This window comes from Oncorhynchus mykiss, chromosome 20 (genome assembly GCF_057628025.1).
Source record: "Oncorhynchus mykiss isolate SJ-2025 chromosome 20, ASM5762802v1, whole genome shotgun sequence".
Lineage (NCBI taxonomy): Eukaryota > Metazoa > Chordata > Actinopteri > Salmoniformes > Salmonidae > Oncorhynchus > Oncorhynchus mykiss.
In genome coordinates, this window is record NC_143041.1 from 30581549 (window position 1) to 30606755 (window position 25207).

A 25207-nucleotide genomic window follows, 5' to 3' on the forward strand; every position below is an offset into this window, starting at 1 on the left:
CATTGAGTTGGGTGGTGCAGCCCATAGACTGTATAATACGGTCCAGCCCATAGACTGTATAATACGGTGCAGCCCATAGACTGTATAATATGGTGCAGCCCATAGACTGTATAATACGGTCCAGCCCATAGACTGTATAATACGGTCCAGCCCATAGACTGTATAATACGGTGCAGCCCATAGACTGTATAATACGGTCCAGCCCATAGACTGTATAATACGGTGCAGCCCATAGACTGTATAATACGGTGCAGCCCATAGACTGTATAATACGGTCCAGCCCATAGACTGTATAATACGGTCCAGCCCATAGACTGTATAATACGGTCCAGCCCATAGACTGTATAATACGGTCCAGCCCATAGACTGTATAATACGGTGCAGCCCATAGACTGTATAATACGGTCCAGCCCATAGACTGTATAATACGGTGCAGCCCATAGACTGTATAATATGGTGCAGCCCATAGACTGTATAATACGGTCCAGCCCATAGACTGTATAATACGGTGCAGCCCATAGACTGTATAATATGGTGCAGCCCATAGACTGTATAATACGGTGCAGCCCATAGACTGTATAATACGGTGCAGCCCATAGACTGTATAATACGGTCCAGCCCATAGACTGTATAATACGGTGCAGCCCATAGACTGTATAATATGGTGCAGCCCATAGACTGTATAATACGGTCCAGCCCATAGACTGTATAATACGGTCCAGCCCATAGACTGTATAATACGGTCCAGCCCATAGACTGTATAATACGGTCCAGCCCATAGACTGTATAATACGGTCCAGCCCATAGACTGTATAATATGGTCCAGCCCATAGACTGTATAATATGGTCCAGCCCATAGACTGTATAATACGGTCCAGCCCATAGACTGTATAATACGGTCCAGCCCATAGACTGTATAATACGGTGCAGCCCATAGACTGTATAATACGGTCCAGCCCATAGACTGTATAATACGGTGCAGCCCATAGACTGTATAATACGGTCCAGCCCATAGACTGTATAATACGGTGCAGCCCATAGACTGTATAATACGGTCCAGCCCATAGACTGTATAATACGGTCCAGCCCATAGACTGTATAATACGGTGCAGCCCATAGACTGTATAATACGGTGCAGCCCATAGACTGTATAATACGGTGCAGCCCATAGACTGTATAATACGGTCCAGCCCATAGACTGTATAATACGGTCCAGCCCATAGACTGTATAATACGGTGCAGCCCATAGACTGTATAATACGGTGCAGCCCATAGACTGTATAATACGGTCCAGCCCATAGACTGTATAATACGGTCCAGCCCATAGACTGTATAATACGGTCCAGCCCATAGACTGTATAATACGGTCCAGCCCATAGACTGTATAATACGGTCCAGCCCATAGACTGTATAATACGGTCCAGCCCATAGACTGTATAATACGGTGCAGCCCATAGACTGTATAATATGGTGCAGCCCATAGACTGTATAATACGGGCCAGCCCATAGACTGTATAATACGGTCCAGCCCATAGACTGTATAATACGGGCCAGCCCATAGACTGTATAATACGGTCCAGCCCATAGACTGTATAATACGGTGCAGCCCATAGACTGTATAATACGGTGCAGCCCATAGACTGTATAATATGGTGCAGCCCATAGACTGTATAATACGGTGCAGCCCATAGACTGTATAATACGGGCCAGCCCATAGACTGTATAATACGGGCCAGCCCATAGACTGTATAATACGGTCCAGCCCATAGACTGTATAATACGGGCCAGCCCATAGACTGTATAATACGGTGCAGCCCATAGACTGTATAATACGGTGCAGCCCATAGACTGTATAATACGGTCCAGCCCATAGACTGTATAATACGGTCCAGCCCATAGACTGTATAATACGGTGCAGCCCATAGACTGTATAATACGGTGCAGCCCATAGACTGTATAATATGGTGCAGCCCAGCCAAAAAAGTGGGACAGAATGACCTTGCTGATAATCTGTCTGGTCCCCCATCCCCCTCTCATGGGCAATGTGTGACTGGCCAATAGATTCACTTGGTAGTACAGTGTGTGAGATGACTGGCCAATTGTTCCTTACCAGTGAACCTGTTTTATCATACCTGGCCACATTGTGATGCATTACATCTCTCTGGCTTCCCTTGTGTTCCAAGTAAAAACCCTCAATTTTACTAACGCTTGCAAACATACCTGCTAAATACGTTTTCAACCCATTTCAATATCTAGTCAACAAAGTCTACTGGGCTATAATCACATCAAAAACTGTTTTTCTATTCTTTATTTGTTTGAATTGCAGACAGTGTAAAAAAACAAAACAATCAAATGTGTATTCATGACTGAAGCTAGCTCCGACTATTATGGGATGCCACTGGGTAGGCTGTAAATATTCATCAGATTCTTGGTGAAGAATGGACAGAGGTGGAAAGATAGTTGAAGAGGGACAAAGGGGAATTCTGTCCCTGGTTGAAAGAGTGTACGTTGCAGATAGTTTTTTCTACACACATGGTACAAATTTTAAGGAGATTATTTTTTTTTTAAATGATTACACACACACACACACACACACACACACACACACACACACACACAAATCACTCCAATCAACATTAGGATCAATAATTGAAAGCATCTTGTACCAGGAGAATAGGAGAGAACAGTTATGAAATACAGTGATGTAAAACAGGAAATATAGAGTAAGGACAATAAAACAAATAAGAAATGAGGAACCGGAGAGCAGGTTCCTGTGTTTAAAACAAGCAGACAGCCCCCAAAGGAGAGGCCTGTCTGTGGTAATTACAATGCTGCTATTTTTATCAACTTATCATAAAACAAGAGGAGAATGGTGACAGATGGAGAAAGAGAAAAAAAAAAGAGAGGGAGTGAGAGAGAGGAGGGTGTTAGAGTGAACAAAGCCAGTAGTGTGAACTGAACTTTACCCCAGCGATGCTGTGTGTGCCAGTTTGAGAAGAGAGAAAAAAAAGAAATACATTTGACACAGACCCCAGTGGCTGTCACCACAACAACTCCTATGTGTGGGCGTCTGGGTGAGAGAGAGAGAGAGAGAGAGAGAGAGCACAGATACGATGAGGGGGAAATATTCACAAAATAATGGCTAAGCACGAGCACTTCCTGTACCAGCGAAGGAGAGAAAGACGGAGACGGAGAGAAAGACACACAGAGATAGAGAGACAGTGAGATAGAAATAGAAACAGCGAAAGAAAGACACAGAAGAAAAATACACACAGAGACAGACAGACATTCAGCAACAACAAAAAAGCTAGTGACAATACTGTGTGACCAAAGTCCTGGCAGTCATTAAACCATGACATTGTAGCCACCAAATAAAGGGCCTTCAATTTGTCCTTCCTCTGACTCCCATGCATTCCCACTGAACCCATATCAATCCAAATAACAAAAGAGACTCTGATACAGAGTGAAGGACTGTGTCAGTGTGATGGGAGGGTTTCAGAGGACAGACACTGTTGGGTACAGTAGTAGTAGACTGAACATATCAAAAAGACTGACAGTCGGCCACAAATCGCTTTGAGATTTCTTGAACATAGAGCTTGGCGATATGGACAAAAATCCATATTGAGATCAAATTGCTTGAATTGATGCGATGACGATAAATAGAATGACAAGTTCTACCCTTCATTTGCATTTTTATCAATGATCCTTTAAACGACCACCACTAGTTTGATGGTCGTAGCCATCAATTATCCCATTAACTATCACCCACATTAGCAAACACATTTAGTTTCAAACTTCACATTTCTGAAATATATTGTACCGAACGAGATCAGCAAAATGCCTGCGATAAGTTGATTGGTGTCTATAATTTTCGGTTTACTTTCCGAGCTCTACTTGAACATATCAAAAAGACAGGGAGACAGTCAGCCACAAAGCGCTTTGAGTGTTATTTCTGTTAGAAAAAAGCGCGACAGAAATGCAATAGATTATTGTTATTACTGTCGGGTACAAGACCACAGCACAGACCGACCCACTCTGCTCTCTGTTAGGTCTAATGAGCTGTCGCTGCTTTGTCACACCACGCAGATGGCGAGCCAATGTAAAACCCTACAGGAAGTCAGTTTTCTCTTTTTGATACTCTCATAGGGTCACAACTTCTACTGAAGTGATCTGGAATTATGGGTTATCATAACTGGTTGAAACATAACTTATGAAATAGCACAGATTCAACGTCTATTCCACTTTGGTTCAACGTCATTTCAGTGAAATGACATGGAAACAACATTGATTCAATTCCTTCATTGGTCAAACACAATTTGACGATGCATGACTCTGTTCGAGAGAGAGAGAGAGAGAGAGAGAACTTGGACGGTCATGATAGCTGTTTCAGTAGCTGCTTGAGCTGGCACTGCATGTGTGAGTGTGGGACTTAATAGTATCAACGCACACTTGACTTGGCAGAGCTAGGGCTTCTCTCTCTCCATGTTAATGCTGGAGACCTCCGGGCAGGGAGACTGAACTGGGGTAGCAGAGAACAGGTCTACATACCAAATAGCACCCTATTCTCTACATTTTTTTATTTTTTATTATAACATTTTTATTTCACCTTTATTAAAACAGGTAGGCAAGTTGAGAACAAGTTCTCATTTACAATTGTGACCTGGCCAAGATAAAGTAAAGCAGTTCGACAGACAACAACACAGAGTTACACATGGAGTAAAACAACCATACAGTCAATAATACAGTAGAAAAATAAGTCTACATACAATGTGAGCAAATGAGGTGAGATAAGGGAGGTAAAGGCAAAAAAAGGCCATGGTGGCAAAGTAAATACAATATAGCAAGTAAAACACTGGAATGGTTGATTTGCAGTGGAAGAATGTGCAAAGTAGAAATAATGGGGCACAAATGAGCAAAATAAATAACTACATAAACACAGTAGGGGAAGAGGTAGTTGTTTGGGCTAAATTATAGATGGGCTATGTACAGGTGCAGTAATCTGTGAGCTGCTCTGACAGCTGGTGCTTAAAGCTAGTGAGGGAGATGCATACATAGTGGACAACTTTTGACCAACGACCATTCCCTACATCTCCCATACTCAACCGGCGGACCACAGTCCGGATCCGGAACCAGAACTGGGTCAACACGGACCGCGGGTCCTGACTACAAAATGTAAATAAAATAATAACTGCATGGGGCACTACTTTTGACCAGAGCTCATTCCCTACAGTGGGCCCCGGTCAAAAGTAGCGTGCTATATAGGGAATAGGTTACCATTTGGGACACAGCTCATGACAGAGCAGTGAGACTGCGCTGGGGGAGCAGAGAATCGTACGCTGCTTCTTGGATCATTACACTTCCCAGTCAGTAGAGTCACTGAATCAACTTCTCCCCTCCTAGCCCTGACATGGGATGTAGCCTCCAGCTTATTACGGGGTCTACAATAACGTACGTCTATGTCTAGAATCATTTGTGATGGGCAACGATACGGAAATTCAATATCAGTTTCATTTTTTATTCAATATCAATATCATATCGGTTTGTAGAAAACACATTGCAAATGTGTGAATGTTCACTTCTCTGTGAAATCCAGACAACTGTTGTTTATTGCCCATTGGGATAGGTATTCTGGTAGCACAAACCTACCTAATGAGTTTGAATAAAATGGGAAGCCATCTCCAGTATATAAGCAGGCAATTAAATATGCTAAGTCTGGATAAAGGAGGCTACAGCCATATCAGGATAACTTCTTTACCATGCTGAGAGAAATCATCAGTATTACTTCTTCCTCATGTGTAACTTAGTAAAGTACATGGGAATGAACCAACCACCAACATAACTCAACCCGTCTTCTTCTTCTATGGATTTTAATGGCAGTGTACACCTGTCTTTTTAGGTGCATTACCGCCATCGATATAAAACCAACCACTGCACTGCTGTTGACCTTTTACACCTTTTATCCCGACACACAATAGGAAAGCAGCTACGCTAATTATTCTGCCTCTTTGTTCCTCCCTAACAATTATTTACAGACACAGAGAGAGAGACATACTGAGAGACAGAGAGCATTTTGGAGGGAGTTACAGAGAGAGCTACAGACAGAGATTGAGCGAGCTACAGAGAGAGAGAGAGAGAGAGAGAGAGAGAGAGATCAAGCTACAGAGAGAAAGCTACAGAGAGCTACAGACAGAGATTGAGCGAGCTACAGAGAGAGAGAGAGAGAGAGAGAGAGAGAGAGAGAGAGAGAGATCAAGCTACAGAGAGAAAGCTACAGAGAGCTACAGAGAGAGAGCAAGAGCTACAGAGAGAGCGAGAGCTACAGAGAGAGCGAGAGCTACCTAGAGAGCTACAGAGAGAGAGCTACAGAGAGAGAGCTACAGAGAGAAAGAGAGCGCTAGAGAAAGAAAGCTACAGAGAGCGAGCTAGAGAGAGAGCCAGAGAGAGCTACAGAGAGAGAGAGAGCTACAGAGAGAGCTACAGAGAGAGCTAGAGAGACAGAGCTAGAGAGAGAAAGCTATAGAGAGAGCTGCAGAGAGAGGGAGGGAGCTACCGCTAGCTCCCGCTGCATTTCAGATAAGGATCGACAGACTGGTTCTTTCAGGGCCATGTCAGCTGCACAGTGGGAATGCAGGCAGGCAGTGGCAACTGGCTGGGAACAAGGCTACTGGCACAGAGGGAGGGGGAAAGGGGGAGAGGAGGAAGGGGGGGTGACTAAGCGTATAGTAATGTATGGCGTGAAGGAAATCCGTGGTAGTGACCAAGTCAAATACTACTACAAAAGGACTGGTTGTAAAGATGGAAGCCTGTGCCGTGTTAAATATAATTGAATGCAGTGCAATAGTGTGTACGTGACCATGTATGTTCTATTAGAGTGTGAGCTCACCTTGATAGGCCCCGTGCTGAAGCAGATCTTCCGGCTGGGTGGAGGGTCCTCCTCTTCAGGCAGACCAGGTTTCTCATGACAGCTGGACTCAGGCTCATAAGGCTCATCTTCATCATCCTCTTCCTCATCCCGCTGGCTCCCTCCAGAGTCCTCCCCCACTGCGCTGTACGTTCTGATATCCACCTGTTCTCCCCCTGACTGATCCTCCTTTACAGTTCTCTCTTCTCCCTCCTCCGCTGTACCCCCCTGGCCCATCACTCCATCTCCACCCTGCCTCCCTCTCTCACTGCTAGTGCCCTTGGGAGAGGTCTCCCTCACCTGGGCCTCGCTCTCTGTACTGTTCTCCCCATTCTCCAGAGAGATGTGGTGGATGTCAGCTTTCACTAAGGTGCTGCTGGGCTCCTGGTCACCAGAGTGATCCTCAGACTGGCCTTCAGCTTTGGCCTGGGTTCCAGTCTTATCCCGGCCCTCTTTGGGCTTGGGGAGTGTCGGGACACTGTGGCCTCCATTCAGGCCATCGGAGGTGGAGGAGGATGAGGGGGCAGCCCTGAGGCTTCTGGGAGGCCCATCCAGGTCCCTCTGGCTGCGCCCCCCACCACCCTCCTCCTCCTGGCTGGCAGTTGGGAGGGCAGAAGCACGGTTCGCCCTCTTGGAGATGATTTTGGAGTTGAGCTGCACCCCCACCTTGGTGCTGACCCCCCGGGAGGGCAGTGGAGGGGTGGAGGAGAGGCGGTGCAGGTTGTTGCGGAGCTCTGAGGCCCGTTCAAAGACAGCGCTGAGCTGGGAGACAGTGGGGGACACGGCCTCGGTGGTGTCCAGGCTGTCCAGGGATTCTGTGCTGCCGTTGAACCGGGCCACCACGTCCAGCCTGCCATCATGGAAGCCCAGGCCAGAGGTCCGCTCGGTCTTCAGCAGGACCCGGTTGGTGGCAGCGGCCTGCTTCTCCCGCTCCAGCTGCTGTGCCGCCTGCTGTTGTTCAAAGATCTTCCGTGTCTCTTGCATCTTAGAGTAGCTGGGTGATGAGGCTAGGGGAGCCTGCCCGTTCTCTGCTTTGGCATTGGGGTTGAACCGGTTAACCCGCTCTGAGACAGTGGATCCCAGCTTCAGCAAGGCGCTGTGGTCCACATTCTCATTCAGGCTACCGGCTCTGGGGAGGGAGAGACGCACCCTCTCAGTAGTCTTCTCCAGGTCCTCCCCTCCCTCCCCCTCCCTGCCGGGAGATGTGCTCCCTGGGCCTTGCATCTGCTGAAACATGTTCTTGATACGGTGCACGTTGGAGCCGTAGCTCCGGCGGCCGCGGGGGCCTTCCTGCATATAATCGCCATTTGCAGCATTGTCCTTCACAGGCTTCAGCGCCTGTATCCCCGCCTCGTATGCGTTCCGGTGCGGGGATGGGCTCCTCAGCGTCGAACCAGAGCCGGTGCTCTTGGAAGATGAGGTATCGGTCTTCATCATGATCAGTCAAGCTTCACAACGGCTGCTCAGCAACGGCATCTCTCCCTTTCTCTTCCTCGGTTGTCAGCACAAATCGGTCCGTTCTCACCAACAGTCAATTATTTTGGGGAGACGGTGAACCTACGTGCCGACTAGAACTGAATAGCAGGAGAATAAAAAAAACAACGGTTATTGTTTTAGGCCGCGTGCATCCAGTATCCCAATCCTATGGAATGGAGGAAAGTGAAAAACGATGCATTCATTAGTCAAACTCGCTAGTAATTAAAACACCAACCTGACGGAAAAACCTGGAGAAAATGCCCTGGTTACAAAAACATCACTGCAGAAAACTGGAACAGTAACCCAATGAACGCTGGATTTTCCACTGACGACAGATTTATTCAGTTTAATCCCTTTTCAAGAGCAGCATCATCATTTTGATCTCTTGGTTTTCTGAACTGCTGATTTGTGGCTCTGGGTCCTCCTCGCTCGCGTAAAAGCAGACCGCTACGGAGGATGGAACGAAACTGGGTCATAGCACCGGTCGGGTTCACTCTACGTTTTTAGTCCTTGAATATTAGCCTAGCGATAATCAATATATGTGAAGGTCTACTCCATACACGAGTTCTAAATAATTACAATTATGATATCAAGTAGACGAGACAAATAAACAGAAATCTTCTTTACACGGAACTTTTTGGGCACTTTAGGACCCTGACGAAATCAAAACCAGCATGCATCAGATTACTGTGTCCAATGATGATGTATCCTTTTTATATCGTCGTTTCCTGCATTCACCAGTGCCTGTCTAGCCTACACGTTTGATGATAATATGTTATACAATGTTTTAGCAGTAGTCGGTGATAGCCTACATTCTTGTGAGGGCGTAGAGTAGACAATGCCTCGTAGTCTGCATCTAAATAATGCGCTCCATACCGTGTCAGTCCAATGCGTTTTCCCTAGCTACGAATAGACTGTAAATTAGCTATCTCAGAATATATAGGCAGATAACGGTTAACATAACGACCATTAATGTATTTTTATTCGAAATTACAACATATGGAACCAAGAAGCAGAACTCCAATTGAGATAGGCCATGTTGTGCACACCCTGACGCATACAGTACATAGTGGCATTTTCAATGCATCATAAGGCTAACCTAGTCTACTTTTTTTAATGATCCGTGATATAGTTTAAGATTACATAGTCTAAGGTGTAGGCTAGATATAGTAGCATAGCTACATATTTGATGTAATTCACGAAAGCCACTGGAAAGTCAGTGATATCAGTGTGAATAATATGGAAAGGCCCATCAACCAGCAATTACATTTTTGGAGAACACAGAAGATACATTTTAAGGGGTGTTTCAGTAGTAGAAATTAAACAGTAGAGTGACTAATCTATTTCATAGCTTTTATTTGTTAGATTTTTTATTAATTTTCTCCCCACATATATTTTGTGGAATCACAATTGCCAGATAATTAGGAGGATTGATTGAATATGATTAATGGCAATCTTCACTGAACAAAAATATAAACACAACATGTAAAGTGTTGGTCCCATGTTTCATGAACTGAAAGAAAAGATCCCAGACATTTTCCATACGCACAAAAAGCTAATTTCTCTCAAATTTTGTGCACAAATTTGTTTACATCCCTGATAGTGAGCATTTCTCCTTTTCCAAGATAATCCATCCACCTGACAGGTGCGGCATATCAAGAAGCTGATTAAACAGCATGGTCATTACACACGTGCACCTTATGCTGGGGACAATAAAAGGCCACTCTAAAAGGTGCAGTTTTGTCACACAACACAATGCCACAGATGTCTCAAGTTGTGAGGGAGCGTGCAATTGGCATGTTGACTGCAAGACTGCCCACCAGAGCTGTTGCCAGATAATTTAATGATAATTTCTCAACCATAAGCCGCCTCCAACTTCGTTTTAGAGAATTTGACAGTACGTCCAACCAGCCTCACAACCGCAAACCGCGTGTATTGTGTCGTGTGGGCAAGCGGTTTACCGATGTCAATTGTGTTCAACAATGAATACAATTACATTTTATTGATGGCAATTTGAATGCACAGAGATACCATGACGAGATCCTGAGGCCCATTGTGAGGCTAATTTTTTGTGTGTCTGTGAGTCATGTGAAACAGTCATGTGAAATCCATAGATTAGGGGCTAATACATTTTTAAAAATTGGTTGTTTTTTTCTTATGAACTTGAACTCAGTAAAATCAATCAAATTGTTGTATGTTGCATTTATATTTTTGTTCAGTATAGTTTTTTCTACCATTGTATAGGAGGGGTGGAAGACTAGGGGACACAGTTAGACAGGGAAGGCAGACTACACGGCTAGTGTTTTTATTATACCTCAAACCTACAGACATGCAGGCACACACACACACACACACACACACACACACACACACACACACAAACACACACATTCAGACAGACAAACACACACACATGTACTCACACACACACTTCAGGAAGTTATTACTGTATAGTGTGTGGGTCAGAAATAGCCCTGAAGTGCCTGCCTGACTGGGAGTGACCTAGCCCTCCTCTCCTCTTGGCCCTGTCAATCACAGCTCAAAACAAGATGGCAGACTGGACAGGCTGGAGATTTATTTTAACAGGCAAGGTTAAGTATTTGTTACTTTATAATTGTGAATATGACAACATTGACAAGCGGTTTTATTATTGACAAAGATCACTTCTTCTATAGCTAATATAATGTATGTTTTATGATGGATATTTTAGAGAACTTACCAGTGATTAACTAAAGTAGGTGAGGAGAGGAGGAGATTTGTGCTGCCAGTATATATACAATTTTGAAGTTATATGACATCATGTGAAATTACAGAAAATATAGTTTTAACAGCTATACTGCGTAGTGTTGTGGACATGGTGTTTAAGTGCAAATCAGTTCACTGTCCAAGTTTCATGCTATTTGTAACCTCATGTAACTTTGCCATATCCAATAGTGATATCCTTTGGTACTTGTGCTCCTATCTACATGTACGCAGTGTGTGTGACCAGTGTACTAGTGGTCAAGGCAGACATCAAGGCTTATACCCCTGTGGGACAGCTGTTTGTGTTCGAGCTGCAGAGAGAGGCCTTCCAGAATGAATTTGAACCCTTCCTGAAACACTATGGTAAGGCTGATATTTCAGTAAGTCACCTCTTAGTGTACAGTTTAACTTTCCACTGGGCACACCACGTCATTTCAACGTGGGTAATACTTGGTAGATACATGTACATTAATCAATGAGATTCCAACCTATTTTCACCCACTCAAAAAGACTGCCAAAAGTTTGTTGAATTCCAATTTGTTATTATGTTTTCAACCATCTAAAAGCACAACCAAATTCCAATGAAAAAAAAGTCATATTCTTGGTTAATTGTCACCTAATTGTGTTATCATCGTGCTTTCAACCATTTAAAAGCACACTATAAAGTTCAAATGGGAATACAATGTCAGGTATTTTGTTTATTTAATACAACAAGCTTAATGTGTTTTCACTGTGCTTGATCTAATAGCACAATCAAATTACCTGGATTACAGCTAGTTGAGATTACATTAAAGTATGGTACAAGTGATCAATTCTGTTTGAGATTCTGTGCAGATTAATAGAGCAATTGTGACGATTTCCACAAACCTGCGACCCTGAACATAAGAAGACATTTATTGTTACTGTATCCTCAAAATATGTCCATGGCTGTGTTACTTATTTTAAGGTTGGGTATGTACTGTTACATTAGTTTGTAAGATAGCCTTAACATTTGGGGATTTACTGTCTTCCAAATGTAATATTGAATTGTGTTTGGTTGACAACATAACCAAATATCAACATTTAAAGGAGATGTATCTACTGCTTGGATAGTTCCATCTGAGCCACTGGCTTAATCCTATTCTTTAACTTCTATTTTTGGATGAGATGGAGACCTGAATCCAGAAAATAATTTGTTAACTTGCCGAGAAGTTAAAATACTATTTACTGTATTGCAAAAGTTATATGGAGTTGTGTTTGGTTGCCAACGCAAACAAATATCAAGTTTTAAAGGAGATGTGTCTTCTACTTGGACAGCTCCATCTGTGCCACTGAGACTGGTTTTAAATCCAGTTTGTCTACAAATGAAAGAATAGGACTAAATCAAGTCAAACTTTACATATACTTTAAATACAGCTTGATTTGATCTAATCCTATTATTGCACTTTTATTTTTGGTTGAGATGGAGACTTGAATCGAACGTATTTATTATTAACATGTAGATTCTATTTGAAATCAACCAAAGCTTGAAGCCCTTGGCCTATACAGTATGTATTGTCTATTTTTAGTTGAATCCTAGGTTGAATTGAAATAACAGCTGTTGATGACTTCCCAAATGATATGGGCCTAAATAGCATCTTTGATGATATACGACTGATAAGGTTTGGTTTCATTTCATTTGCTCTGTTGAACCTACACTTTGGAATGACTTCGATATCAACAGTGAATCTATTAAGTGGATATTTTTCAACAATTGTTTCCATGATAGCACATTGGTGACAGTCATTGAAAAAGATCAAAGCTAAGCAGGGTTGGGTGTTGTTAAAACCCTGGGTGTCAGACTGGAGGGATAACTGTAGATAGATCAACTCTCCAGTAGGAGGTGCTGTCCAGCCTATTGTATTCTTATAGTGGATAATAAGTTGAAGATCTGACATGGTTTCAAAGGTACAAATTCAACATATTTTATACAAGGTTTGTCTATTTAGAAAAAAATTACCATGATTAAATAATCCTGTGGTTGAAATTTGAAACTCAAAACAACAGTTCATAACCTTTAAAAAAAAATCTAATGTATTTTCCACGTAAACTGACACGTTGACAAATGAAGTTGAAACAACATTGATTTAACCAGTTCGTGCCCAGTGGGTTGAAGCTTGTCATTACTAATAGCAATATATAACAATGTAAAGCCTTCCCAATGAATAGATATAAATGTTGGTTGTTTATTGTAATTTCTTCATATCGTTACACTTAAAGCTTCCATACATGTATTGTTATGTCCCAACTGACATTCATACAGCAAATCAGCGGGTATCATGAGGTAGGTGTCGGTAAGGTTCAAATGATATACAACCAACAACCATAATGCTTCTCTCTTCTCTCCCACTCTCTCATTCTGAAAATCAGGGCGGGTCTACAATGATCCCATGCTGTTTAAGTGCAACATGCAGTCCTTCCCGGACCTGCCTGGCTGGCTTCGATTTACCCAGAGGCACCACTATGATAACGGCTTCCTCTACGGCACCCCACTGGCCCAGGGAAAGAGTATGATAGAGGTACACAGAGCAGACTCATCAACTAATGGTGCTCTGAGATACACACAGATTACGTCCCAAATAGCAACCTATTCCCTACACAGTGCACTACTTTTGACCAGAACCAGATTGGGGATAAGAGTACCATTTGGGACTCAGTCACACTGTCATGAGGATCTAGTTTATAACTTCTCTCGGTTGAAATGTGTATGATTCTGCATTGAAAAATGTTAAACATATTTGAAGCATGAAGGTGAAGGATATTTCTGGGCACAGTATCTAGCTTGTAATGGTCAAAGGATAAGATATTTTTTATTTCCTCTTTATTTAACCAGGTAGGCTAGTTGAGAACAAGTTCTCATTTACAACTGCAACCTGGCCAAGATAAAGCAAAGCAGTGCGACACAAACAACAACACAGAGTTACACATGGAATAAGCAAACATAAAGTCAATGTGGCGAATAATTACAATTTAGCAAATTAAACACGGGAGTGATAGATGTGCAGAAGAATGTGCAAGTAAAGATACTGGGGTGCAAAGGAGCAAAAAAAATAGCAGCATGGGGATGAGGTAGTTGGATGGGATATTTACAGATGAGCTATGGACATGTGCAGTGATCTGTGAGCTGCTCTGACAACTGGTGCTTAAAGTTAGTGAGGGAGAAATGAGTCTCCAGCTTCAGTGATTTTTGCAATTCGCTTCAGTCATTGGCAGCAGAGAACTGGAAGGAAAGGCGGCCAAAATAGGAATTGGCTTTGGGGATGACCAGTGAAATATACCTGCTGGAGCATGTGCTATGGGTGGGTGCTGTTATGGTGACCAGTGAGCTGAGATAAGGCGGGGCTTTACCTAGCAAAGACTTATAGATGACCTGGAGCCAGTGGGTTTGGCGACGAATATGAAGCGAGGGCCAGCCAACGAGAGCATACAGGTCGCAGTGGTGGGTAGTATATGGGTCTTTGGTGACAAAACGGATGGCACTGTGATAGACTTCATCCAATTTGCTGAGTAGAGTGTTGGAGGCTATTTTGTAAATGACATCGCCGAAGTCAAGGATCGGCAGGATAGTCAGTTTTACGAGGGTATTTCTGGCAGCATGAGTGAAGGATGCTTTGTTGCGAAATAGGAAGCCGATTCTAGATTTAATTTTGGATTGGAGATGCTTAAGGTGAGTCTGGAAGGAGTGTTTACAGTCTAGCCAGACACCTAGGTATTTGTATTCTAAGTCAGAACCGTCCAGAGTAGTGATGCTGGACGGACGGGTAGGTGAAGGCAGCGATCGATTGAAGAGCATGCATTTAGTTTTACTTGCATTTAAGAGTAGTTGGAGGCCACGGAAGGAGTGTTTTATGGCATTGAAGCTCATCTGGAGGTTAGTTAACACAGTGTCAAAAGAAGGGCCAGAAGTACACAGAATGGTGTCGTCTACGTAGAGGTGGATCAGAGAATCACCAGCAGCAAGAGCAACATCATTGATGTATACAGAGAAAAGAGTCGGAACAAGAATTTAACCCTGTGGCACCCCCATAGAGGCTGCCAGAGGTCCGGACAACAGGCCCTCCGATTTGACACACTGAACTCTGTCTGAGAAATAGTTGGTGAACCAGGCGAGGCAGTCATTTGAGAAACCAAGGCTGTTGAATCTGCCGATAAGAATGTGGTGATTGACACAGTCGAAAGCCTTGGCCAGGTCGATGAATACAGCTGCACAGTATTGTCTCTTATCGATGGCGGTTATGATATTGTTTAGGACCTTGAGCGTGGCTGAGGTGCACCCATGACCAGCTCGGAAACCAGATTGTATAGCGGAGAAGGTACGGTGGGATTTGAAATGGTCGATGATCTCTTCGTTAACTTGGCTTTCGACAGAAAGGTAGGATAGATAAAGGTATGTAGCAGTTTGGTCTAGTCTAGAGTGTCTCCCCCTTTGAAGAGGGGGATGACCGTGGCAGCTTTCCAATCTTTGAGGATCTCAGACGATACGAAGGAGAGCTTGAACAGGCTAGTAATAGGGGTTGCAACAATTTCAGCTGATCATTTTAGAAAGAGAGGGTCCAGATTGTCTAGCCCTGCTGATATGAGGGGTACAGATTTTGCAGCTCTTTCAGAACATCAGCTATCTGGATTTGGTTGAAGGGGAAATGGGGGAGGCTTGGGCAAGTTGCTGTGGGGGGTGCAGGGCTGTTGGGGTGGCCAGGGTAGGGGTGGCAAGATGGAAAGCATGGCCAGCCGTAGAATAATGCTTATTGAAATTCTCAATTATTGTGGATTTATCGGTGGTGACAGTGTTTCCTAGCCTCAGTGCAGTGGGTAGCTGGGATGAGATGCTCTTATTCTCCATGGACTTTACAGTGTCCCCAAACTTTTTGGAGTTTGTGCTGCAGGATGCAAATTTCTGTTTGATAAAGCTAGCCTTTGCTTTCCTAACCTCCTGTGTATATTGGTTCCTAACTTTCCTGAAAAGTTGCATATCACGAGGCTAATTCGATGCTAATGCCGTACGCCACAGGATGTTTTTGTGCTGGTCAAGGGCAGTCAGGTCTGGAGTGAACCACATATGTTCCTGGTTCTACATTTTTTGAACGGGGCATGCTTATTTAAGATTGTGAGGAAAGCACTTTTAAAGAATAACCAGACATCCTCTACTGACGGAATGAGGTCAATATACTTCCAGGATACCCGGGCCAAGTCAATTAGAAAGGCCTGCTCGCTGAAGTGTTTTAGGGAGCGTTTAACAGTGATGAAGGGTGGTCGTTTGACCGCAGACCCATTACGGACGTAAGCAATGAGGCAGTGATTCGCTGAGATGTTGGTTGAAAACAGCAAAGGTGTATTTAGAGGACAGGTTGGTTAGGATGATATCTATGAGGGTGCCTGTGTTTACGGATTTGAGGTTGTACCTGGTAGATTCATTGATCATTTGTGTGAGATTGAGGGCATCAAGCTTAGATTGTAGGATGGCCGGGGTTGTTAAGACATCCCAGACACCCTTTAACATCTCACTGTTTCTCTTTCAATTTCAGATCACAGTGACTAACAAACGGAGCTATGACACATTCAGAGACAGACTGATCATAACGATTGACCCTCCAGGTATGTATTCTGTGATGGGAGAACAGTTCTGGGAAATAATATATTACATCATACTATCGAGTCTAAACATCCAAAATGGCACTACTTTTTTACCAAGGCTCAAAATGGCACCCTATTCCCTATATGAGTGATTCTACAGAAGTGGTGTAAATTGCTTTCCCGCCCCAAACAAAGTATCCAAACTTCGGCAATAACCACTGATATATATTGTTCAACTGATATAGTATAAATTCATTGTTTATACACCTATATCTATTGAGAGGTGGCTGTCCCAAACCCTGGCCCCTAAACTTTATGTTTGAAAATAAAGCAGTTCATGATTATTATTTTTTAACACTATTATTTCAATAGAACATATTGAGTTGTTCTATTATTACATTGAAAGACACTGATCTAATTATTTTTGTTTTGTTTATTTCACACGAGGTTGGTGTGGGCTTGTGTTATTGACTGGAGCGGATTGGGTGGAATGGTACCAAACACATGGTTTCCAGGTGTTTGATGTCATTCCATTTGCTCCGTTCTGGATATTATTATGAGCAGTTCTCTCCTCAGCAGGCTCCTGTGGTTTAGTTTTTTTTTTTTTTTTAAATATGCTGTCCCCAGTTTTGACGTCACCACAGAAACACACTTTAAAATACTTTTGAATGAATGTCCCTTAAGACCCTACACATATCAGGTGATGGGATTGCACCCCTCTCCACTATGGCCACAGTAGTCTGACTGCAAGCATTTTGGAGAGAATTTGTGAGCAAGTTGGAAATATGTAAAGTATGGTTTTGGGACTAAAGTATATGTTTGCTGGGATGTACATCTGTCCAAATGAACGATATGAATGATATGTTAGCTATGGGATCTCTTCAAAGTCCAAAATCAGTCAAAAACTCTCCAAACCGAAACGATCACAACCGAAACAATTGACACCATAGAGATATATATCTTTGTATCTGTGCCATTATGGAGTCTATGACAGCACGGGCTGTATCCGCTATACTCTACCAACTGAGCTACAGAGGACCACCATGTGGACAAGTGCACACTTCAGGAAAAAAGTGTAGAGTATTGAGATGCATAGCCAGCACTGGGCTCCAACCATCCAATAGCCCACACATTGACTTATGTTTGGCAAAACACAGACGTCTATAATGCTCTAATGTACTATGCTGCACTGTACACTACTGAGCTCTACTGTACTCTACTGTACTGCACTCTACTGGGCTCTCATGTTCTCTACTGTATTGTACTGGAATGTACTCTACTCTACTGTACTTTACCTGACTGTGTTCTGCTGTACTATACTGTACTGTACTGTACTGTAACCTACTCTACTGTACTATACTGCACTGTGCTCTACTATGTTGTACTGTACTGTATTCTACTGTACTGTAACCTACTCTACTGTACCCTAATTTCCTATGTTCTACTGTACTGTGCTGTACTGTGCTGTACTGTACTGTACTCAAGTTTACTCTACTTGAGTTTATTACAATTGAAGAAGGGCCCATGGACTCTTGATCTATGCGGTCTATAAGTTGTCATGGTCTCAAATCACTGGGTCTGGATCTTGGGACCAATGTCTTGGTATAAATATTGGTATTGGCTCCTGGATAGTCTTTGCTTTACAAACCATAAGCAACCCAATTTGAAGAAGACAATGTGCTCTGATCATAAGCTGATCCCTCCCAACCCATAGGAATCCCCACCCAATTGACTACTTTTAAATGGTGGAAGCCCTCAATGGCAATGCCTATACCAAAACGAGTTAGTCCCATCTAGAGCCCTGTATTTAACTTTATGATTGGCATTTGACACCAAAACGCCTGTTATTCTGCCAAAATAAAGATAGGTAAATTTAAAATTTTTAAAACTGAATTACTTATGCATCTAATTAATTATATCAACTAACAAGTTTCTTAATTTGGTATGCAAATTTCTAAAATGAATCTGTAATAGAAAATGATCACTACTGTGCATGGTTCTCCCTTTAATGCAACTTTTACACTATGCTAGTAGTGACACATTTAGTGGGATGGTAAGGAATTCAGGTAAATATTTCAAATATTCAATACAAACAGTGTGTAGATATGTCTATCTGTCATATTTTAGAAGACATATGTGCTTAAAGTTTGGGAGAAATAGGACACAAATGTGATTTTTTTTTCAACCCCCAATTTACACAAGTTCTGTAGAATGACCGATATAGTGCACACTACCTTTGAGCAGATTCCTATGAGGCCTGATCAAAAGTAATGAATTGGGTGCCATTTCAGATACACACAGTGACAGCAGTGAATACTGGTTCATTTGTTTCTCCCATTGGCCTTTCTTTCAGCAAAGAGAATGCCCTACCAGGCTGAGTTCTTCATCCCACTGAGGGAGATTGAGAAGGTGCTGCCCTCTACAGTTCAGGAAGAGATCAGGCAGGATATGATGAGGATGTGGAAGACAGACAGGCTGGACTTTGTCAATATCACGTCTGCGTTGGACCGAGGTGGCCGTGTCCCTCTGCCTCTGGCTGGACACTACGAAGGGTAAAGAAGTGTCACATTTCAACTGTCGCTGACTGTCACCTATACTAACTTTCAACAGAGAGCATCCCAGACCAGAAGGAGAAGTACACTATGAATTCACACTATTCATTCCCCAACTAGGCCTTGTAGTGTACATGTACACTACCGTTGAAAAGTTTGGGGTCACTTAGAATTGTTCTTGTTTTTTAAAGAAAAGCACATTTTTTGTTCATTACATTTTTTGTTCATTAAATTAACATCAAATAACATGTTTGGATACACTTGGATTAGCTAACACAACGTGCCATTGGAACAAAGGAGTGATGGTTGCTGATAATGGGCCTCTGTACAACTATGTAGATATCCCATAAAAAATCTGCCGTTTCCAGCACAATAGTCAATTTCAACATTAACAATGTCTACACTGTATTTCTGATCAATTTGATGTTATTTTAATGGACAAAAAATGTGCTTTTCTTTCTAAAACAAGGACATTTATAAGTGACCCCAAACTTTTCAACGGTAGTGTATCTGAACAAAAATCGTCAAATCATGCAACGTGAAGATTTAATGATCAGAAAACATTCAGCATTTTCAGTATCAAAACATTTTGGGGGGGATGAAAGAGGTCAAACTCAAACTGAAATTTAAATCAAGGGAATATTTTATTGACGTTTTCAGCACATGATACATTTTAGAATATACAGTAGGTACAGTACAGTCATTGTTAACTAAGCCAGTGTCATGCATTGGGTCCCAGGGTGTATGTGAAGGTGGGTTCAGACCAGTACTTCTCTGAGTGCTTGTTGAGGCTCCAGACTGCTGAACATAGGAGACAGTGTGAGGCCGGGGGCAGGGCCAAGATCCCTGGGGACTGCAAGGTCTGCTCCTACCCAGGCAACTGTGTCACCTGGTGCAAGTCCACACTGGTGAGTCCACAAGCACTGGTATATCCAAAACATCATTTTTTGTCATTAGATTACTTTGGGTGAAAACATAACATTACTAACAGTGACATTTATCTGAATGAATAATGAAATGAATCACCTGCAGGTATTATGTCAAATTTTTGTAGAGTGAGCTAATCTACACACATCCAAAGCCAGAGCTGCATTTAATGGTAAATCTGCCTCACACACAAGTATTGCCAACATGTTTTTGCTATTCATTTTCAAGGTGTAGATTGGTGGGAACAAGCGTTTTAATAATTTAAATAACATTAAATAGCATATCAACACGGTCATCACCTTATATTCCCTCCCTCCTAAATATGTATCCTCCTCTGCCATCCCTGTGTCTACTGTACGTAGATTGATCTGTCCAGACCAGTGATCCCCCCTCCTGCCCCCACCATGGGCCCAGGTATCCTGGATGCTGGGGGGGTCTATGACCCTCCTGAGTCCCCCCCTCCCAGAGACTTCCTGCCAGACTACATTGTGACTGTGATCGTCCCCCTGGCTCTGGCCATCATCCTGTGTCTCCTACTGGCCTACATCATGTGCTGCAGACGAGAGGGAGTGTATGTTTCTTTTGTACTCCACTGAGATTGGCTGAAAACCTAGCAACCTTCAATTATTAAATATCTTTACTGTTTGGCAACTTTGGATTACTATTCATAGTTGTTACATAACATGTTTTGTTTTTATTTGCAGTGAGAGAAGAGATGGAAAGACACCAGAGTACGTAACCTTCCATTCCACATATCTAAACCCACTACATGAGACTGAAGATGTATTACATCACACCATCAAGGAGATTAAGGAAGATGGACAATGATAATTGCCAAGGATAAGCTTAGTATCACCCCCACACTTGACTAATGTATATAAACCTTCCTCCCTTCTGTCTTTTCTTTTAGTATCCAGCTCTACCACCACCACACCATCCATGGTAACACCAGTGAGCTGCGGAGCATGGCTGGGTGTCGTGGGGTCCCTCCTCCCCTCTCCACCCTGTCCATGTTCAACGCTCGCACCGGGGAGACTGCCCCACCGTTCCAGACTGACAGCCCCAGCATCCCCCTCATCCTGGCCCAGCAGTGAGTAGTCTACTGTCACTACTATTAGTAGATTGTTCACTGCAGTAGCTCAACCTGGTGGCCCAGCAGTGAGTAGTCTACTGTTACTACTCAATCCTAGCCTGGTGGTCTAGTTGGTCTGTGCTTTAGCCAACTTGTTTGTTGCCATAGGTATTGGCTGAGAGAGAGAGAGAGAGAGAGAGAGAGAGAGAGAGAGAGAGAGAGAGAGAGAGAGAGAGAGAGAGAGAGAGAGAGAGAGAGAGAGAGAGAGAGAGAGAGAGAGAGAGAGAGAGAGAGAGAGAGAGAGAGAGAGAGAGAGAGAGAGAGAGAGAGAGAGAGAGAGAGAGAGAGAGAGAGAGAGAGAGAGAGAGAGAGAGAGAGAGAGAGAGAGAGAGAGAGAGAGAGAGAGAGAGAGAGAGAGAGAGAGAGAGAGAGAGAGAGAGAGAGAGAGAGCGAGCGAGCGAGCGATTCGGGTTGCTAGATCGAATCCCCGAGCTGGCAAGGTAAACATCTGTCATTCTGCCCCTGAACAAGGCACTGTTCCTAGGCTGTCATTGTAAATACGAATTTGTTCTTAACTGACTTGCCTAGTTAAATAAAAATGTATTCCACTTGGATTATAATATTTGGTATAACCTATACCATCGCCTAGTGGAGCAACTTCAATGTGAGCCAGTAAATTTCAAATCAGGCATAAAGGTGGTTAATATTGGGGTTGATGGTTAATATTGCAATATACAATTTACTTTTTATTTTATTCAACACATGTATGTTATAAACACATTATTACTTTAATTAAACGATCAAAAGCAGTTTAGTAAACAAAACAAAATCACAATCATTGCTATTAATTTCAACCATAACGTTCAATTCTTCATTTGTTTTCGCAGGGAAATCAACACTGACACACTACCCAGGTAACACAGTCGAATAAATGTGTCTGAATAAATGAGTAGAACTGTACAACAACAAGAAAAGAACGATTATGAAATACATACATGGATTATTTTTTACAATATTGTTTTTGTTCCAACAGGAAATGAAGCCATCCAAACAGGACATACTGTACTCCCACTGAATGTATTATGGGTTTGCTGCTGGTTTGCTGTAGGATTTGAGATGTTTTCTCTTCACATTTCTTTATCCTCTTTCTTGATCACATTATACTTTGATTACAAATACTTTGGAGTGACTCCCCTTATGGAATAACCACATGAATTTCACATGTGAATGTTTGAAGTGTTCCAAAAAAAAAAAAAAACATATTTTCATGTGATCAAATGTCATGTATGTGAAGTCAATGTGATAAAATATGACAACATGATGTAAAGTAACATGTGATAACATAAAGTTAAACATGTGAAAACGTGATCACGTGAAGTGTTCCAAAAACACCGTTTAAATATGATTTCACATGTGAAATTTATAGTGAAATCATGCGAGTTTTCTGTAAGAGTGAGTGTTGAGTGACTGTAACCTCTGAACTTGTGTTAAACATTTTTATGCATTAGTGGATTTAATTCATTGTGCCATAGGTTTGGACTAATGGAGTGCATTATTTATTTTTGAAAACAAAATCCCTGGTAGATATATAGCCTACATGTAGAGGTAGAATTAATATATTGAATGTTTTTCCTTAATAAAACCCTTAACCAACTGTATTATTGTTTTAATGGTCAGCGCGCCATCACCAAATAGTCTGTGTAATAATTATGTCATTTCCATTTAACAACATTGGTCCATTGATTGCTTATTCAGAGGAGTGCTGCCAAGACATGCCCAGTACTTACCATAATACTATCAAAGAGAAGCAAATTAGGAACACAATAAAAACAGAAAAATAGGCTACAACAAATACACAATTCAAAGTGAACCACACACAGGAGCATGCAGCATCGACTATTCCATTTGATCCAAATCATCCGTAGGAAGACAAATTCCCTTTAAAAATATATATATATTACCAGAATCAAAACTCCACTTGTCATCTGGGCTTCATATACAAAACAAAAATGCAGATGATCCATAAAAGGGCATTGTAGTAGAATAGCATCCACACGTTTCAGCATGTCTCCGTTTTGTGACTGGACTTGTGAACGTGTCTTGCCACGCAGCACTCTGGTTTGGAAGATTATGTTAAAACGTCTTTCCATAGTAGACCTGCAGTAGGTAGACGGACAGTAACCAACACAGTAGCCTGCCCCACTCTGTCGTAATTCTAGAACTGTTCCATGGAATTCCACTAGGGGTCAGTACAAGGCTACATTGCTAATTATAGGATCCAACAAAACGGTGATAAGGCTCAGAAGCTTCAATCAAAATGTGTGGCTGACTATGCAGATGGTCATGTATATTGTGGTCAACTAATATTTATTATTGCGTAATTCTTGTGTAGCTGCAAATTTGGAGCACTAGAGATGTAATTTTCTTTTCGTTTATTTCAACCAAAACAACTATGCCCAATAGCACGTCATTTTTTTTCCAAATTGCTCCTTACCATCCTGCATCTGTCCCGCAAGTCACACTCAGGGCTCGATGAGGAGGAATGGATAGCCCACCAAGTCAGTTTTGACAACTAGGGCTACAGTTAATTCCTTAATATTATGTTTCCCAAGAAAGGGGTCAACATGGGCTTTTTTTGGAATGATGTGTTTGACAATATGCCTAGAATATCACATTTCCGGATTTTAAGGGAAGGAGATTATTTTACCAACAGCCAAAAATAACCCATATAAAATATTTCATTTGTATAATCAATCAGCCACTGTCACTGGATTGTCGCCTGCTGGTTTGATTTAGGTATGATGTGAAATGAATGGAGGAAACCAAGGTGACATGTCAAACATTGAGTAGACCACTTCACATGCTTTATTCAGTATCCAAATAATTAAAAACATCTTGATTTATTATACATGTACAACATCAGTACAGATTCTCTTTTTTCAAAACCATGGAAGTGTGTCTGCTTCTCAGATTTTTTTTACTCTTTTCTTTTTTTAGAAACTCTATTTTTTCAACAAACAAAACACAAACGAAAGGATGGGGGGGGGGTTGAGTGGTGCAGTGAAAGGGACAATCGGAAGGGGAAGGCACACATAAAGGGTTGACACTTAAACATCAGGTGGGGGCAGGGGAAATGAAATATAACTAAAAACAAAACCACTTGCTTAAATCTGCACCAGACACCATAGCATGAATTATATCCACAGTAAGTCATATTCCGGAACTGTTAATTAACCAACACTTGACAAAGAAAACAATTGAACTACATTGACAACAAGGAAGACATTGTGTTGATTTGTTAGCACCAAAGATCCGATGGTTGTTAGCTAATTATGACAGGAAAGGAATTCTCTATCAAATACCAATAACTGGACCTCATGTGTTGATATTATAGCACCTTTTGACAGTTGTTTTCTTTCTAATAATACTCCTGTAGCGTAAAATCTGACCTAGAGTTCATGAAACATGTTGGGTAACATGGACTTCTTCTCTGAGGTAGCCATTAAGGTATTTAAAGTGAAGGTGAACTTTCAGATGTTTTTTTGTCATGAATTTAGAACAAGACACTCGATTTTTAAGATGTATTTAATACCAGAAAATGGTACATAGCATTTGATGGTTTCATTGTCCTTCCGCAGTGGTAAAAAAAGTCACCTGTATCTCATTGTGTTTCTCCAGGGGAGATTTTACACTTTACGACTTAAAATCATTTTCTTGTGTCCAGTGGAAACAAAATATTTTTTTTTAAGTGTCCTTGCTTGTTGTAGGTTTCGGTTGAAGTAGCAGTCCCCTCAAACAAATTATTCAGAATCAAAAACACACAAACGACGTCTTCAGCAGAGTAGTTTCAAACTCGTGGAACTGTTTGGCAACCGAATGAGTTTGTAGGTAATGCATAGAAAATAGAATTAGAGATGCCGGCTAGAAAAAAAACAATTTCATGTCCAC

At 42.1% G+C, this 25207-nt stretch overlaps 2 protein-coding genes across 3 annotated transcripts in view; one reads left to right on the forward strand and one right to left on the reverse strand.

Annotated features, from left to right (window-relative positions):
• Positions 1 to 9312, reverse strand: part of LOC110499248 (neurabin-2) — a 26625-nt gene extending 17313 nt beyond the window's left edge. The window contains exons 1-2 of the mRNA XM_021576258.3: positions 8613 to 9312; positions 6884 to 8475 (exon numbers count right to left, since the gene is read on the reverse strand). Coding sequence (XP_021431933.2) covers positions 6884 to 8338 — 1455 coding nt within the window. The 5' untranslated portion in view covers positions 8339 to 8475; positions 8613 to 9312. The remainder of the gene's footprint in view (positions 1 to 6883; positions 8476 to 8612) is intronic.
• Positions 8905 to 22913, forward strand: sgca (sarcoglycan, alpha). 2 transcript variants are annotated; one of them, XM_021576259.3, is made up of 11 exons: positions 8905 to 10963; positions 11354 to 11482; positions 13508 to 13656; positions 16660 to 16729; positions 19062 to 19260; positions 20000 to 20168; positions 20550 to 20758; positions 20892 to 20918; positions 21098 to 21277; positions 22147 to 22173; positions 22293 to 22913. In XM_021576259.3, the coding sequence occupies exons 1-11, from the start codon at positions 10927 to 10929 to the stop codon at positions 22297 to 22299; spliced, it is 1203 nt and encodes a 400-aa protein (XP_021431934.2). In that variant the 5' UTR covers positions 8905 to 10926; the 3' UTR covers positions 22300 to 22913. The 2 variants fall into 2 exon arrangements, with proteins under 2 accessions (XP_021431934.2, XP_090068998.1); XM_090212872.1 differs by lacking the exon at positions 22293 to 22913 and having other exon boundaries at positions 9135 to 10963; positions 22147 to 22177.
• The last annotated feature ends 2294 nt before the right edge of the window (positions 22914 to 25207 follow it).